Source organism: Balaenoptera borealis, assembly GCF_965194805.1.
Source record: "Balaenoptera borealis genome assembly, chromosome: 11".
Taxonomy (NCBI): Eukaryota; Metazoa; Chordata; class Mammalia; order Artiodactyla; family Balaenopteridae; genus Balaenoptera; species Balaenoptera borealis.
The window spans coordinates 50,818,462-50,836,385 of record NC_138868.1 but is presented as its reverse complement, the minus strand read 5'-3'; the positions used below and the strand labels follow the sequence as shown (position 1 = coordinate 50,836,385).

The 17,924-nt window shown below is 36.0% G+C and overlaps 1 protein-coding gene across 16 annotated transcripts in view; it reads right to left on the bottom strand.

Moving 5' to 3' along the window:
• The window catches only part of NUP98 (nucleoporin 98 and 96 precursor), a gene marked incomplete at its 3' end in the record, with an annotated part of 100,141 nt that overhangs the window by 56,713 nt on the left and 25,504 nt on the right, over nt 1–17,924 (bottom strand). For 8 of the 16 annotated variants that reach the window (XR_014231219.1, XM_082340288.1, XM_082340291.1 and 5 more), the window contains 4 exons: nt 17,440–17,577; nt 15,367–15,505; nt 9,048–9,140; nt 4,759–4,899 (listed from right to left, as the gene is read on the bottom strand). Coding sequence is in view for 15 of the 16 variants with exons in the window: in XM_082340288.1 (XP_082196414.1) it covers nt 4,759–4,899; nt 9,048–9,140; nt 15,367–15,505; nt 17,440–17,577 (511 nt within the window). The remainder of the gene's footprint in view (nt 1–4,758; nt 4,900–9,047; nt 9,141–15,366; nt 15,506–17,439; nt 17,578–17,924) is intronic. The other 8 variants (XM_082340296.1, XM_082340292.1, XM_082340294.1 and 5 more) reach the window with 5 other exon arrangements.

The window sequence follows — 17,924 nt, the reverse complement described above, 5'->3', positions numbered from 1 at the left end:
AAAACAATACTGATAAAAAAATCAAATCACACAAGTTACTTTAGAAATAAAAATACTTTTTCCTTTATAAACATTTAAAATAAGGCTAAAGCCAACATGTAATGAGATAATCCACAGAAAAGAAGTGCCACCAACAAAAAATTTTGAAAAATTTAATACAATGGAGCAGAGTGGGGGGTGGGGGAGTGGAGAGACAATAGCAGCATCAACAACAAACCCAAAACAGACAGTTAAAATAAAATTAATGAAAAGGGGTAGATCCACTGTAGTCAAATTAAGCATTCTTAAAACTGGATGTATTCACTAAATACTAAAACACTGTATGTTGATATTTCAGGAGAGAGTACAAATTTGCTCAGGATTGTGAAACCCAGAGGAGATGTCAATTTAATGATCATATAGTAAATCATCTGTATTCATAAAGTTCCTAAATCCAATTTAAGACTACTGGTGAGAAAAAAATACAGAAAAGTAGCCACCCAGTAACATAATGTTGTTCTGTGGACTATTCAATAAGACTAAAAAAACCCTGGATATTTTTAATGAACTCTAATATTCACTAGTCAGTTTGTTACCTGACAGCCAATTATACATTAAAAAAACACTGATCAGGGACTTCCCTGGTGGTCCAGTGGTAAAGAATCCACCTTCTAACGCAGGGGACGCAGGTTCGCTCCCTGGTCGGGGAAGCAAGATCCCACATGCCGCAGGGCAAGTAAGCCTGCGCGCCACAACTACTGAGCTCGCGTGCCTCATCGAGAGAGCCTGCGTGCCGCAAACCACAGAGCCCACGTGCCCTGGAGCCCACACACCACAACTAGAGAGAGAAAAACCCGCACGCCACAACTAGAGAGAAGCCCACGTGCAGCAACAAAAGATCCCGTGTGCTGCAACTAAGACCCAACATAGCCAAATAAATAAATAAATGTTTAAAAATAAATTAATTAATTAAAAAAAAAACACTGACCAGCACTAGCCGATCCCACCATTTAACAAGTATAGGTCACCCCTCCTGGGTATGCCAAATAAAAACTTCCTCAACAAATTCAAACATACATAATTAGGAAAGTGTGTGAGGATGTCTTTATTTCTGTATGTTTAAATATGAAATCTTCTCTGTTAACTGAATTATTTCAAATAAAATACAGAAAAGAGTGCTGATAAGTTAGCAAAAATAAGAGAATAAGCAAGCATAAGCGTTAGTTAAGCTATCATTTACTGGTGTTATATTCAGTTCTGGTCATAATAATTTGAAAACATACTGAAAAACCATATCATGACCAAATGATTAAAGAGATAGAAAAAAGGTATAAAAATCAAGTCTTCTGAGACCAGAAGAAATTGATACTTTATCTGAAAGAAAGGCAATAGGTTACCACAAAGAAACTGTAGGAGACTGATTTTGCTTGGCTTTAGGAAGTAGAAGTAGAACCACCAGGTGGAAATTCTATAAAGGCAGGTTTTGGTTTCTAAACAACCTGAACAAAACAATGGACTGGACGAACCTGTAAGGAAGTCACCATAGCTGAGGCTTTTAAGTAATGGACTCCCACAAGCTCTAAAGCACCTTATAACTAAGACCCTGTGATGCAAAGATGTACATTCTAAATCAATACAACTACATTTAAATGAGCAGAAACACTACTGTATATAACTGTAATATCAAATTCATGTCAGGAACTTTTAATTGGCTTTGGGAAAAGATGGATTATTAAAAACCATTCAAAAGCTATCTATGTAAATAGCAGGTTATGGTATTTATGCTACCTCCTACTAAAATCAAAACTAAGGAAAACAAAATTTGAATATAATTTTATGATAAAACTGATTCTAATTTTCACAGAGTAATTAGAGTTCTAATTCACCTCTGCTAGCTCCAAAGACCTAATTAAAATCTATGGAAAAAACAAATTAAAATATCTACACAGCCCACAATGACAAAGAATAGGAAGGTAGTAAATGAACAGATGAGAAAATATAACAAATGCCTAGAAGAAAGAAGTGGACAAGCAGGAGAGAGTAAACCATACCTTGGAGTACACTCAAAGGGGATTACAGCCAAAAGGGGGGGACTATCTGCCTGAAGCACAGAAAGCTGAGAGATTCAAGAAGACTAAATTTGATGAACGGAGACTGTGGAAGGAGAGAAGACCCAATGCAAAGCATATATACAGAACAACTACTATACCCTATCATCCTCCTAATCCCTGATGCTCAACAGATAAGTCAAAATATCAGAGAGAGTTCCTCTGATGAAATCAAGTTAACAAGGGAAACAAGGGGACCTGTATCATCCCAGAGCTAAGAATGTGATATTCTAACATTTAGAGGACCCTTGGCTAATAGCTGGTTCCTGGGCTACTTATCAAATGAAATCTACTGATGAAAAAGCTCTACCCAGATACACAAGTTGCCAGTGAGATTTTTATTATTTTATTCTTAAATATGACTGGAAAGCATCACTGAGTATTAAAGAATAGGATCAAAACAAAAATAATCCTGAAAATTTAAGGAACAGAAGAATTCTAAAAAAAATTTTTAATGCCAATTAAATTCAGAGTTTCAAGAAAAAAACTGCATCTAACAACTGGATGCGTAAAAAAAGGAACTTCCAGAGAATGAGAAAGACAATAAAAAAAAATCCAGAAGGATGATTCAGAAGACAATTAAAAAAAAACTTCTAGAAAGTAGAAACATGGGTGAAAAAAATCAAATGTTAAGACAGAAAAGGTCTAGGAATTCCCTGGTGGTCCAGCGGTTAGGACTTGGCGCTCTCACTGCTGGGGCCCAGGGTCAATCCCTGGTCAGGGAACTAAGATGCCGCATGCCTCGTGGCGTGGCCAAAAAAGAAAAAAGAAAAGATCTAAGCAAATCACTGAAATTTCAGAACAAAGGGATAATCCTAAATGGCTGTGGGCCTGGGGGGAACAAGTCTCAAGAATCAGAAAGGCATTAGACTTCTTATCAGAAATGGTTAATCCAAGAAGTATCGTCAAAGTTCTGAGGGTGAATTATTTTCAGACCAGAATTCCATAACATTAAAGTGTGTGGAACAAATGAAGATGTTTTCAGAACTGTAAGTAGTCAAAGTTTACCTTTCATATCCATGTTACTTGAAGACACATTCCAGAAAATTCAGGAAATAGATAAAGAGGAAAACCCTATATCCAGGACACAGCAGTCCCCACTGAGTAGACTTGAAGGGAATATACTAGAGCAATGCTGAAGGCCTAGGGAGTAATCAGAGTTCATACTGCTGCAGGAGGACAGAGAGATCAAAGAATGAGGTATCCAGGGTAAAAGAATTCTAATACCACCCTTAAGAATTTGGACTAGTGTTAAGGTGATAAGGGCAGGTAATGTAATGCAAGGGAAAAAAATAATTAGAAGTTCCAGGAGAAAGAAAAAGCTGTATGAGAAAAGATTACTTGGTTAAGTAGCAATATTTTCAGTTATAATAAAATGTTATGTTCATTTGAAACTTTTAAATTATTCTTTCCCCAAAGAAAAGAAGACAGTAATTATTAGGAGAGAGTACTTTATCAACTTTATCAATACAAAAATATAAAAAGGGCAAAGAAATGAGAGAAAAAGAAGGGTAAGGAAGAGCACTATTAGCCTTACTTGACCAAGGGGACTCAAAAAATACTATCTCCTAGTTGACAGAGTAAGAAAAAGTATGTAAGGACATGGCTTAAATTTGCAAAGTTTGTAAGGACATGGAAATTTGCATGGCTTCTCAAAATGTGAAACATGGATCATGATAGTACAGGAGATGAATTTAATGGTACAGAGACTCACTCCTTCCTTCTCTCCTTCCTTCCATCCATCCATCCATCCATCCATCCATCCATCCATCCATCCATCCATCCATCCATCTCAGTTACTCTATATCTGCCAGGTGACATCAGTTTTTTATTTTTGGTAAAACATAGTTTTCTTTAAAAAAAAAGATATTTAAGTTACAAAGTAAGTTAATTTTAAATTAGAAATAATAACAAAGGTGGCAGGCAGATATCACAAAAACTAGGAAGGGGTATTCAAACGAATGAAGTATGAAAAACACTTTAATAGATAAAACTAAACTTGTGGGGGACTTCCCTGGTGGCGCAGTGGATAAGACTCTGCGCTCCCAATGCAGGGGGTCCGGGTTCGATCCCTGGTCAGGGAACTAGATCTCACATGCATGCTGCAACTAAGAGTTTGCATGCCACAACTAAGGAGCTGGCAGCCGCAACTAAAGAGCCCACGAGCCTCAACTAAGACCTGGCACAACCAAATAAATAATTAATTTTTAAAAAAAGTCTCAAATCCAGCTACAACAACAACAACAACAACAAACCCTAAAACTTAGGGAATTTAGTAAACAGATATATTGGGAGAAGTGAATAAAAAACAGAGGTGATAACTGAGCTAAATTCTCATCTACCATTAACAAGTTAAATATTGATATATGTAGACTTAAGCAAAACACAGCAATATAAGCACATCATTTAGAGATATAAACTTACTTATACGCCAGATGAATTAAAAGCTGTAACAAAAGTGGTTTCTTTGGGGGAGTAAACCTAGGAGTGGGGAAGCAGGGAAGGCCAGGACCTATTATAAGCCCTTCTGCACTACATGATTGTTTAATGACCTGTGTGTATATACCGCTTTGGTAGGGATGGGATAGGGTGGGGTGGAAAATCCAGTCAGCAAATTAAGTATTAGCAAGAAATAAACTGAGTAAAGACTTCTAAAGTAACTGACACTTACCTACTGGGGCCTGGGGGGCTCCAAAGCCCAAAGTGGCTGTCGTAGTATTAAATCCAGGGGCCCCAAAGGCTCCTGTACCAAGAGGCCCTCCGATCTTAGGTTGGTTGTTCCCAAACAAAGATGCCTGTCCAGCACCAAGAGCTATGGAGACAAGAGGAAAGAAAAAGCGCCACAGTAGATTCTTTGAATGTTACGCCAGAGGTCAGTTACTTAAAAATGTAATACATTTGGAAACTTCATAATAACCACTCATTTCAACAAAAAATCTAATACAGTAAATGCTAACTATATGCCAAGAACTGTGTTGAGTACATCATATATATCATAGGCAAAATACTTAACCTCTCTGTGCTTCAGTTTCCTCAACTATAACATGAGATAATAATACATAGCTTAGATATTTATCCTACAATTAAAATAAACACATATTAAGCACTGAAGAAGTCTGGTAGATACTAACATTCATTAAATATTAACTACTATCATCTCATTTAACCTTCACAAGCCTGAAGCAGGAACTATTGTCCCTATTTCACAGAAGAGAAAATGGAGGGTTTAATAATTAGCTCAATGTCACAAACGTAGTAAGTGGTGAAACCAGAGTTCACACCTCAATGCATCTGACAATACAACCAGGGCTCTTAATTGCTACTCTATAGTAAAACACATTTCTAAAGAATTTTAAAATTGTCAATTCTCCTTAAATTTCAATATCTGCAAATCAAAATACTCAACTGAACCAAGTAAAACGTCATCTTTTTGACTAACATGCAGGCTATAGAAAACCAAATCCAATATATCTTCTTTGAAGAGCAAAAAGTAACACTTTCAAGTATACCGTCTCATGAAAACTATTTCTGACAATTTTTTTGTTTGTTTTATAAAAAGCTGAATGCCTTGTGATGAGGTTACTAAACAGATTCAAGTTTCAGCCTAAATCTGTGGATGGAATAAGAACTTATTTTCACCAGGGAGAAGGCCGCTGCAGAAACCTGTAATGTTTTAAAGCTTAACGAATCTTGCTTATGGACCGTGTTGTTGGCAATGATTTTTAAAGTGTAAAGTGGGAAGAATTTAGTTTTTTTAGGATAAGTTATTGGCATAAGTTAAAAACATTTTTCCATCCCTCCCCCCACCCCAAAGAAAAAGTTAATGGCAATTTGGAAGATCTTAAGTTCTTTTTAACATACCAATGTTTCTTGACAGAGATACGGTTTACCAGGAAAATCACTTCAAACATATAGTACTTGGAGGTCAAAAATATTGAATGGAAACTGTCTTGAGATTGCAACCCCAAAAAAAGGATAGGAAGTTTACACTCAGAGAATGCATACATATAAATTAATGAGGGTGACTCCTAAATGAACAAAACATCCCTTAACTGTCCAACTCTCACTAATAATAATAAGATAAAAATATAGCAATGGGATTATTTCACCTTAAAAAACCCAGCTTTGAAACAGGTAATAAGACTTCTTTTAAAGTTCCAACCCATTAGAAACTGGTGAAAACTCCAAGAAAAACTAAAGTTATATTACTCCCTTTTTAAAAAAATTTGTTTATTTTATTTATTTTTGGCTGCGTTGGGTCTTCATTGCTGCACGCGGGCTTTCTCTAGTTGTGGCAAGTGGGGGCTACTCTTCGTTGCGGTGCGCGGGCTTCTCATTGCAGTGGCTCCTCTTGTCGTGGAGCACAGGCTCTAGGCACGTGGGCTTCAGTAGTTGTGGTTCGTGGGCTCTAGAGCGCACGCTCCATAGTTGTGGCGCACGGGCTTAGCTGCTCCGCGGCATGTGGGATCTTCCCGGACCAGGGCTCGAATCCGTGTCCCCTGCGTTGGCAGGCAGGTTCTTAACCACTGCACCCCCAGGGAAGTCCCTATATTACTCCCTTAAAGGACATAGTTTACAGTAAAAATTTCAGGATTCTTTTTTTTTCCCCTAGAGAACAAAACCTCCTTACCCCTAAACAGAAGGTTTAGATGAAACCTGAATATATAAAATGGATAAAAATTTGTTCTGGATGGGTGTGTATTTGCATTAGCCCTGAAGGAAGAATCATGAAACAGTCTAAAAATCACTATATTTCAATAACCTACAAAATAATAACAATATGTATTTTATCCAGATCAGTCTTATATTATGCACAAATGGCTTTTTATACTTAGTGAAAGGACTTACACAAGTTGAGGGACATTCTGATGTATAATAATGTCAATTTATGAATTGTGTTATATTTACAGGTAGTTGTAGGAGTCATAAGGAAGATATACTGGTGGCACCATGGTAACAGTGGTCCTAAAAACTCCAAGGATGCTCAAAGAATAAATAAAAATGGTTATACCTCATTGAGATTTTCTAATAAATGTTAGAATTTAATTTTATCTATGGTACCTATTAGCTTTGGGTAGATTTTTCTGTGTATATCTTAGTGTAACAAACTTTACTAGATGTACCTTTAAACTTACGACTTCATGGAAAATTTTAAGAACTAAAACTTCTTAGTATTGTTACTAATAACTACCAAGAAAATGGCATACTACTGATAGTGCTAATGATAGTTAATACCTGTGTGAAACAAGAAACTGATGCACCCATGATTTAATCATACACCAAAGGATAATATAAAACATTTTACACTAAGATTGGTCACTTAAATCTAGGTGTACAAAAAATTTATGTATTTGTACACTTAAGGTTTCTATAGTCTACTACTCATGAAGTACCCAAAGGCCTATGTTACATGAAAATGTACTTCTGTTGAGGTATGAGTTTGAATCTCTATCATTCAAAACAAGAAGCTATCTACATAGGAATACCCACTTACCTAATGTGCCCCTAAAACACAGTCCAAAGCTACAATGTTATCCTAATTGTGATATCATGAAATGCAGAATTCATTAATGTGGGTATTTATATCTGATAGTTTCCAGACACATTCCTCTCAGAGCCAAAAGTCTGCTTTAGCAGACGTGACCACCAAAGAATTTCAATAGTGTGTACTCAGTGATTCACAGTTCTCGTTTCCCTACGTGATCTATTGCTGCTAAGGTTGGGGGTGTAAAATTCTTTATTAATTGTATTTGGCTTTTAGTTTATATGGGCAAAGCATGAATTAGGATTATATAATAGCAGTGAAAATGAGATTTATCGTTTGTGAGGTACAACTGTTCAAGGAGAACCGAATATATTCAAATAAATAAAGAGGTTGAGGTATTACATTATTGTGGGACAGAAGACAACAGCATCAGGAAAAAAGTTATAGACCACTTTATAATCTTACACTACAGAATAAAGCATTGTTAATCATAATCTGCAAGACCCAGAAGCCAAAGAGGAGAGAATAACAACTTTGACCACATAAAAATAAAACTTGTACATTAAGATATCATAAACAAAATTAAATGATAAACAAAGACTGAGTGGAAATATCTGGTAACAGACATTAGAGCAGCATCTTATCCCAGCTTAGGTTTATGGTTCATAAGCTGTCTAGCATCAAACTACCTTGAAAAAGACCACACCAAAGTTAATTTTCCTTCTGGGATTAGAAGAGAACATGATGTCAGATGTTATATTCTGCTTAAGTTTAAGGATCACATTGTACAAAAAACTACAGCTTTTTAGTTTTTATTTCTTGCAAAATATATGTAGTAGAAGTTGAGTAAGCTCAAAAGCTCAAGAAGTTTACCATACAACCCAAAAGAGTTAATATCCACAATATATAAAGCATTCTCAAAAATAAAGAAACAATGATCAAATATTATGAATAGAGAGCTGAAAGATTCAAATGTCCGGTAAACATACACAAGGGTATCCTTCACTGGTAATCAGCGAAGTGTAAATCAGAACATACCAACTTCCACTATCAGGTACACAAAGATGAAGAAGCCCAACAATACGGAAAGGGTATGAAAAAATGAGCACTTTTATAAAATATGAGCAAAAATGCAAACTGGCATTCTTTTTGGAAGGCAAATTAAAAATTGGCAAGACTGACCAAAATTCAAAATATGTGTATCTTCTGACATAACACATTAAGTACTGAAAATCCCAGGTAGACCAGGACTATCAGAGGACAAACATTCTGTACAAAAGGAACAGACAGCCTCTAAGATAAATGTGACCACGTTTTAAAATCTGGTAAAGCATATGGGAATGTTTTCTAAATCCATTTGTGCAAATGAAAATCTAGGCCTTTTATTTCCATGCATATGATCAAACAGAGATCTTAAGTTCCAGCAATTAGATTTAGTTGTATCACTTCCTAAATCTTATGGTACAGTTCCTTACCTGTTCCAAATCCTGCACCAAGCCCGGCTCCCAGAGTTCCAGGTCCTGGTTTACTTCCAAAAATACTATTCCCACTGGTATTTGTGCCAAACCCTAGAAGGACAAAAGAATGAGTGGACTGTACATTAACACAACTCTCAATGTCCTGTACAAGGGAGTTTAAAACAAAGCAGTCTGACCCTAAGTTTTGCATCCCTTCATTTTTTGATATTTAGAAATCCTAAATGGTAGGCTAATTTAATTTTTAAGTTTAATTTAAGTAAGTATAAACAGATCCCACAGTCTTCCTATTTACTTAATTACATTTTAGACTTGAAATATCAATTCAATATAGGATAATAACCAATATTAAAGCAAAGTGATTGTGCTTGAGGAACATTCCCTTCTTAAGACTCAAAGCCTCCAGTCTATGTTTCATGTTTAATTAGTAGAAGAAAAATTAATTCCCCCAAACTTTCACTAAAAAATAAGAGTCAACAAAGACACTTCACTGAACCTAAAGGTTCTTGCTAAGAGAAGATTACCTATAAAAATCTCTACAGCAGCTTTTGTTTTGAACAGATGGACCTTGTATGAATAGTAATGTGTGGCTGATCACACATGAGGAGCTTTAATGGAGTCAGACTCAATCAGCTCATAGGAGCATTCGAGGACTCAGCTAGCTGACGTTAAAAAGAGAAGATAATCTATGAATAACCTTTCTTGAATTGAATTGTTTCATTATCAGAGATGATGGAGAGTTGAACACACCATCCTCTTTCACTATGACCCAACATTTAGAGAAAATCCTGTGATTCCCCTCTAAAATCCACAAGTTTCCCCACAAAGACACCTACACATCACATTACTGCTATTATTTCTCTTTTGTTCAGATGTCTGCACAGTTTCTGTACTTCTTTTGGAGCTAAATATCAACAAATAATAATGAACATATCATTAATCTCTTTTGATAAGAGGAAAAAAAACCCAATCACTGGTCAGCAAATCCTGTTTGTGGTACACCTGAAGTCTTTTTAAAAGGTATCATGGAGGTGAACAAGTTCAACATAACAGAATAAAGAAAGTGTCTTGGAATATATGTCAGTGTCACCAACTAAGATTATACTTTGTCATTCCAATATTTGAATTTATATCTGAATGAAAAATATCAAGAACAAAAGTTAAAGAATTAAACAGTTTGAAAACATATTTCTAACATCATTTAAAAATCCAAGCAAGTAACCTGACTTACTTTCAATACATTTAATTCATGCATTCATTAAGTCTTTCCTTCAATTCTCCTAACTAACAGCTATGCCACAAAAATGGAGTACTGCCCACTCAAGCACAATCAATTTTCTTTAAAGAAAAAAAACCCAAAAAACAAGAAACCCAGAAAATGTACTTGGAGATGTTGTCTTTCTGAGTTAAAATTTAACCAAAAAGGATCTTCCAACCCCATAAACAGCAGAAAACAAGATACTAGTGAACTACCTCAAACCCACAGGAGGGAAGTAAGTCCCAACTTACACTGTTTATACCACACATTTCCACAGATTCTTACTGACAGAAGTTTATCAACTCTGTTATTTCAAAACAACTTTAAAGTAAAATTAAGAACAATTAATTGATTAACAGTCAATTAATTTATGACAAAGGAGCCAAGAATATACAATGGAGAATGGACAGTCTCTTCAATAAATGGTGTTGGGAAAACTGGACAACCACATGTAAAAGAATAAAACTGGACCATTATCTTACAACATAAACAAAATGGATTAAAGACTTGAATATAAGATCTGAAATCATAAAACTCCTAGAAGGAAACATAGGGGTAAGCGAGAAAAAAAAATTTCTATCTATATACGATGACAGATGTTACCTAGACTTATTGTGGTAAGCATTTCACAATATATACAAATATTGGACAATTACATTGTATTGGGTAGGCCAAAAAGTGCCTTCAGTTTTTTAAGTAAAAATAAAAGACACATTTTTCATTTTTACCAAGAACTTTACTGAACAACATATTCACCCTTTTGTTCCACTGCCTTCTGATATTTTTCAGCCAACTTCATAATTCTATCTTCCCAAAACTTTTTATCTTTTTGAGCAAAGAACTGTTCCAGGTGCCTTTTACAGTCTTCCAGGGAATTGAAATTTTTTTCCATTAAGAGAATTTTGTAAAGACTGAAATAAATGGAAATCTGAAGGTACAATGTCTGGTGAATACGGCAGATGAATCAAAACTTCCCAGCCAAGCTTTAACAGTTTTTGCTTGGTCATCAAAGAAACATGTGGTCTCGCGTTATCCTGATGGAAGATTATGCATTTTCTGTTGACTAATTCTGGAGGCTTTTCATCAAGTGCCGCTTTCAGTTGGTCTAACTGGGAGCTGTGCTTATTGGAATTAATTGTTTGGTTTTCCGGAAGAAGCTCATAATAGAGGACTCCCTTCCAATCCCACCATATATACAACATCACCTTCTCTGGATGAAGGCCAGCCTTTGGTGTGGCTGGTGGTGCTTCATTTCGCTTGCCCCACGATCTCTTCCACATTGTTGTATAGTATCCACTTTTCATTGCCCGTCACAATTTGTTTTAAAAACGCAATGTTTTCATTACGTTTCAGTAGAGAATCGCATGTGGAAATTCGGTCAAGAAGGTTTTTTTCGTTTAACTTATGTGGAACTCAAACATCAAAGCGATGAACATAACCAAGCTGGTGCAAGTAATTTTCAAAGCTCGATTTGGGTATTTTGAGTATGTCGGCTATCTCCCGCGTGGTTTAACGTTTACTGTTCTCAATTTTTTTTTTTTTAACATCTTTATTGGAGTATAATTGCTTTACAATGGTGTGTTAGTTTTTGCTTTATAACAAAGTAAATCAGTTATACATATACATATATTCCCATATCTCTTCCCTCTTGTGTCTCCCTCCCTCCCACCCTCCCTATCCCACCCCTCTAGGTGGTCACAAAGCACCGAGCTGATCTCCCTGTGCTATGCGGCTGCTTCCCACTAGCTATCTATTTTACATTTGGTAGTGTATATATGTCCATGCCACTCTCTCACCCTGTCACATCTTACCCCTCCCCCTCCCCATATCCTCAAGTCCATTCTCTAGTAGGTCTGTGTCTTTATTCCCGTCTTGCCACTAGGTTCTTCATGACTGTTCTCAATTATTGTTTCAATTTGATTGCTATCAACTTCAACTGGTCTACCCAACTGTGGAGCATTGTCCAGTGAGAAATCTCCAGCATGAAACTTCGCGAACCACTTTTGACACATCTGATAAGTCACAGCACCTTCTCCATACACTGCACAAATCTTTTTGTGCGTTTCAGTTGTGTTTTCACCTTTCTTGAAATAACAAAGCATAATATGCCGAAAATGTTGCTTTTTTCTTCCATCTTCAATATTAAAATGGCTATACAAAAATTCACCAATTTTGATAAGTCTTTTTTCAAATGCATGCTGTCACATACAATCTAACAAAATTGTTTCAAATGAAGTTAAAGACAATTAAGTGCTATTAGAGCCATCTTACGAAAAACGAGCTTTCTGGCCCACCCAATACATCTGAAATATAATGTTACATGTCAACTATATCTCAATTTAAAAAAAACCAATGCTTAAAATATCAGATGTCTATGTACACAAAGAGCTCAACTGTCCCCTTAACCATGTAGCATGAGGAACCAATAATTTATTACCGAGTACCATCTTATCAATACCCAAAAGATCTTCAACCTCTTTAAACTGTTGCTCACAAGTGTTGACATCCTGCTTGTAATTTCTCTCCTGAAACAATTCTATTCATTCACTTAACCTTAAACTAGTCCCTGTTAGGAATAATTACTAAGAAAATGAACTGATGACTCTAAGGAATGACTTAAGGATGTGGCAACATCAATTGTAGATGAATCTTTTCACTCTGTGGATTAATCACCATAATAATGAAACACAATCCCATACTGGATAACGTGCAACCAACAATGATATGATACGACAAATCTTTGTGTAAACTTATTCCATTTCCAGATTTGTTATATGACTTATTTCCAAATCAGAAGATCACCTCTGCCCACAACACCAAAGTTGATAGCTTCCCAAGACAACAGGAACATCAAAGAAAGTCTTACTTAGATCTGGATCCCTCTGGGGTGGTAATGAAATGACAAGTTCACCCAGGAGTAAAACAAAACTTGCCACCCTGCAACCCTTACTTGTATAGGGAATCTTTCCTCTCAGGGCCCCACTTATTCATTAATAAACTTTTAGTGAGCACCTAGTCTATGCCAGGTACTAGGTCAACATTAAGGATTTTAAAAAAAAAAAAGGACAATTCAAATTCAGCACATAAGTAGTGAGGCATATCAAATAAAGATGAGAGTTTTCATTTTCAAATCAATAGCCTACACAAACACCTTGTCAGATAGAAAATATATTTAATTCTGAACATGAAGTATGCTATCAAAAAACATGCATTTTCAAAGGGAGCAAAATTACTTCTTAAGGGGCAAAAAAAATAGATATAAGATGGTTTATGGCCTTCCAAAGGTCCACAGTACATAAACAGACACAGTATATATGTGGTATTAAAATCTCATGGGGTGAGAAGATAATTTTTAAGAGGAAAAAGGTCTACAAAGTCTCTCTGGGGAAGAGGGAGTGACAGGGATTTAAAAAAAAAAAAAAAAAGGCTGAAAAACACTGATTTAACCCTTAAGTATCTTTCCCATCTTACTTCATAGATAAGAAACAAATACACAAAATTTGATATCCATGTTAACCAAGTCCACTGCCTCAAAACAATTCTTTCATCGAGTACAACCAAAAAGAATTATAGGTAGAATGATAATCATTACTAGGAGTGAATGAACAACCCAACAAAAGGGGTTATAAAACTCAAATCAAAACATTAATTTAGGAATTGGTACCTGACAAGGACCTATCTACCTCCTTCACATAGTTCATATTTCCATGAACACATATAACTTTCCAATGGATGCTTAACGTAGCCTCTTTCTCCAGTACACAATCATTAAAAAACTCACTGAAGGGCTTCCCTGGTGGCACAGCAGTTAAGAATCCGCCTGCCAATGCAGGGGACACGGGTTCGAGCCCTGGTCCAGGAAGATCCCACATGCCACGGAGCAACTAAGCCCGTGGGCCACAACTACTGAGCCTGTGCTCTAGAGCCTGTGAGCCTCAACTACTGAAGCCCGCACGCCTAGAGACCATGCTCCACAACAAGAGAAGCCCACCACAACGAGAAGCCCACGCACCGCAAGGAAGAGTAGCCCCTGCTCGCCACAACTAGAGAAAGCCCGTGTGCAGCAACAAAGACCCAACTCAGCCAAAAATAAATTAAATAAATAAATAAATTTATTTTTTAAAAAAAACTCACTGAAAAACTGTAACTGCTGACTTATGGCAAATGACCATATGTTTGTACTCATCTCCCACTAGATATCCAGAGCCTAATATTGCATCTGGCACATGAAATCCTTAAAACAAATATTTTAACCACTATTTCCCTTGGTAATGAAATGAACTTTTCATATATGATTTATCTCAAAATATGTTGAATTTGTTTGAAAACTTAATTAGGTAGTTATAAAAGACAGTTAAAATAATAGAAATAATGTTTCTATTAAACGAATTTAAAATTTTCCAGCATATCTCTGAAAAGTAGTATAAGGTTTGTTTTTCTGTTATTCAATCTTACATATATTTTCCAAATTTCTTCCAATGAACATGTATTCAAAAATACACACAGCTATAGGAAAACTACTGAACAATCCCCCAAATCAGAGAGGCTTCAACTTCCAATGAGAATCATTAAATCTCAAAAAAACAACAAAACACAAAACAACAACAACAGAAAGTTAAAAAAAAGAATCATCTAATCTCATCTGTTTACTACTTCCCTGCTTGAAACCTGGCCTAACAGAATGTGTTATCTCAACCAAATGTGTTTCACTTATTGTTTCTCAATTATTGGTGAGATAATCCAAAGAAAATGATTCCTTATTTTGAAAAAAATCTACCTCCATTAGAGAACCAACATTCTGCACAGTACTGCTACTGCATGTGCTGAATGCCCCATTTTATTCAAAGCAGGGAGTCAGAGAATATAAATTAGTTAAGGCAATTTACATCTCTTCCAGGCATCTCAACCCAAGTCCTTGATTTTAAACCTTTCCCTCTGGTACCTCATATCAAGCCACAGCTTACCTGAGAATTTTAAAATATTCCCAATAATATGAATCAGGAGAATGTGTGGTATAGTCAGTATAACTTTAAGAGAGTCAAACCTGCTTTTTATATGTACCAAAATTGGAAGTGTTTGTATTGGTTCCTAAAGTCAGGGTTGGTTTGTTACCAAAGAGCCCGCCACTGGTTGTACCAAACGAAGGAGCACTGGTTGTGCTGGTTCCAAATGTAGTAAGCTTGTTATTGCCAAACAGGGTCTAAAAAGAACACAACACAGGAAAATATTAAGTAGTATAAAGATACACTCCAAACAGGAAACAGAGGTTACCTTAGGTACACTGGATTGGGTGTGTGGTAAGGGAGAGAAGATGTCATAATTTTTATAAAAAAGGTATAAAGAAGGATGAATAACTATGAGAAAAACATACTAATCTGAGCAAGATTAACAAGACAGAATGCTCCTGGCTTGAGAAGTTAATGGTAACCCCTCATCAAACATAATATTTCAGTGAGACAAAGAAAAAAAACAACAACAACAAGGCAATCAAATATTTTTTACCTTGTAACAGAAACGTTATCATGTATTTAAAATGTGCCAGAAGAAAGAGTTACAGTAAAAAGTTTAAACATGCTACAACATGGATGAAACTTCAAAACATTATGCTAAGTAAAAGAAGTCAGTCACAAACGATGTGACTCCATTTATATGAAATGTCCAGAATAGGTAAATCCAGAGCAGGCCTGAAGTGACTTGGGGGGAAATGAGAAGTGACTACTAATGGAGATGACGTTTCTTTTTAGGGTGACAAATATGTTCTAAAATTGACTATGGTGATAGCTGCACAATCTGTGAATATGCTAAAAACCACTGAATTTTAAACTTTAAAAGGGTGAATTGCATGGCAAATGGATTATATCCCAATAAAGTTGTTAAAAAATAACTTTCTGAAGCATTAGATAATTTTCTCAATTTCTCACCTCAAATAAGAAATAATAGATTTCAATCTCCATGAAAACAACCACATGATTTGGGGACTTTTCTTTTTTTTTTTAAACTGCAGTTCAAAGCTTGTTACAATGGGTACATAATACAGACATATAGTTTCTTTAAGTGGTATTTACTATTGTTTTTTAGGTCAAGTGTATTCCTATATAGTAATTTTTTACTTAAATGACTTAACAAGGAAAAAAATTCAGTTAAGCCTCCAGTGGCATGAAGACCTTGAGAATACCAACAATTTTAACAACTTGATCACCACCAAAAATATTTAATTAACAAATACGATACCAACTTATCACCCAAAATAGAAGTTGGAAATAGGAATTTAAAATTACCTGATTTTGGGCTACCCTGGTGGCGCAGTGGTTAAGAATCTGCCTGCCAATGCAAGGGACACAGGTTTGAGGCCTGGTCTGGGAAGATCCCACATGCCACTGAGCAACTGAGCCCGTACGCCACAACTACTGAGCCTGTACTCTAGAGCCCACGAGCCACAACTACTGAAGCCTGCGTGCCTAGAGCCCGTGCTCCGCAACAAGAGAAGCCACCACAATGAGAAGCCTGTGCACCACAACGAAGAGTAGCCCCCTCTCCTCGCAACTAGAGAAAGCCCGCGCACAGCGGTGAAAACCCAACGCAGCCATACATACATACATTCATTCATTCATTTATTTATTTATTTAAAAAAGAAAGAAAAAAAAAAACAACCTGATTTTAAGAGCAAAAGCACCTCAACTTAAACTCAACAATTTAACCAACGGGAGTGAAATTTTACTATCAGAAGTAAACTCCACACAAGTATTGAAACAAACAAGTTTTAAAAATAACTTACTTTTTGAAAATAAACCTATTATAAGTTACTAAATAGCTTTCAGTTACTATCAGTATCAAATCATACACTATAACCCAAAAAAATACTTGAAGACAGACTTTTCTTTCTTTCTTTTTTTTTTTAAATTCAGCATTCTTTTTTTTCCATTTTTTAAAAATTTATTTATTTTTTTGGCTGTGTTGCGTGGCTTGTAGGATCTTAGTTCCTCGACCAGGGATTGGACCCAGGCCCATGGCACTGAAAGCACTGAGTATTAACCACTGGACCACCAGGGAATTCCCAAAAGACAGATTTTTCTTAGAAATTCCTTTCACAGATTTATACACATCTTCAAGTTATAGTCAACTGCAAAAACCTACCGAACCAACAGCACCAAATCCAGTACTGGTCTGCCCAAAGAGACCTGTTCCTGTTCCAAATGCTGTCCCAGTGCTGGTGTTTGTAGCTGTCCCAAAAAGACCTCCCGGCTGTGAGGCTTGGGTTACTCCAAATAAACCCTGTAAAAGGTAATCTAGATTACAAGAAAACCTACGATAGTCAATTGTCTTTAAAAGTCTTAGATTATTAATAATAGTTGCCATTTTTTCAAGTTTATGTGACAGACATTATGCTAAATACATAGAACATTTCTTTTCTTCACAACAACCCTGAAAAGCAGGGCCATTTTCCGAAAGAAAATAAGGCTCAGAGGAGTTAAAAACTTGCCCAAGATGTCACAGCCCCTAAGTGGCAGGACCAGAAATTCGTATCTGTATCTAAGCCTGATGAGCACCACAGTCCTGGATAGCTATAAAGACTTTATAATAACTCTTGTGCTCTAAGAGATAACTGGGTTGCCACACTG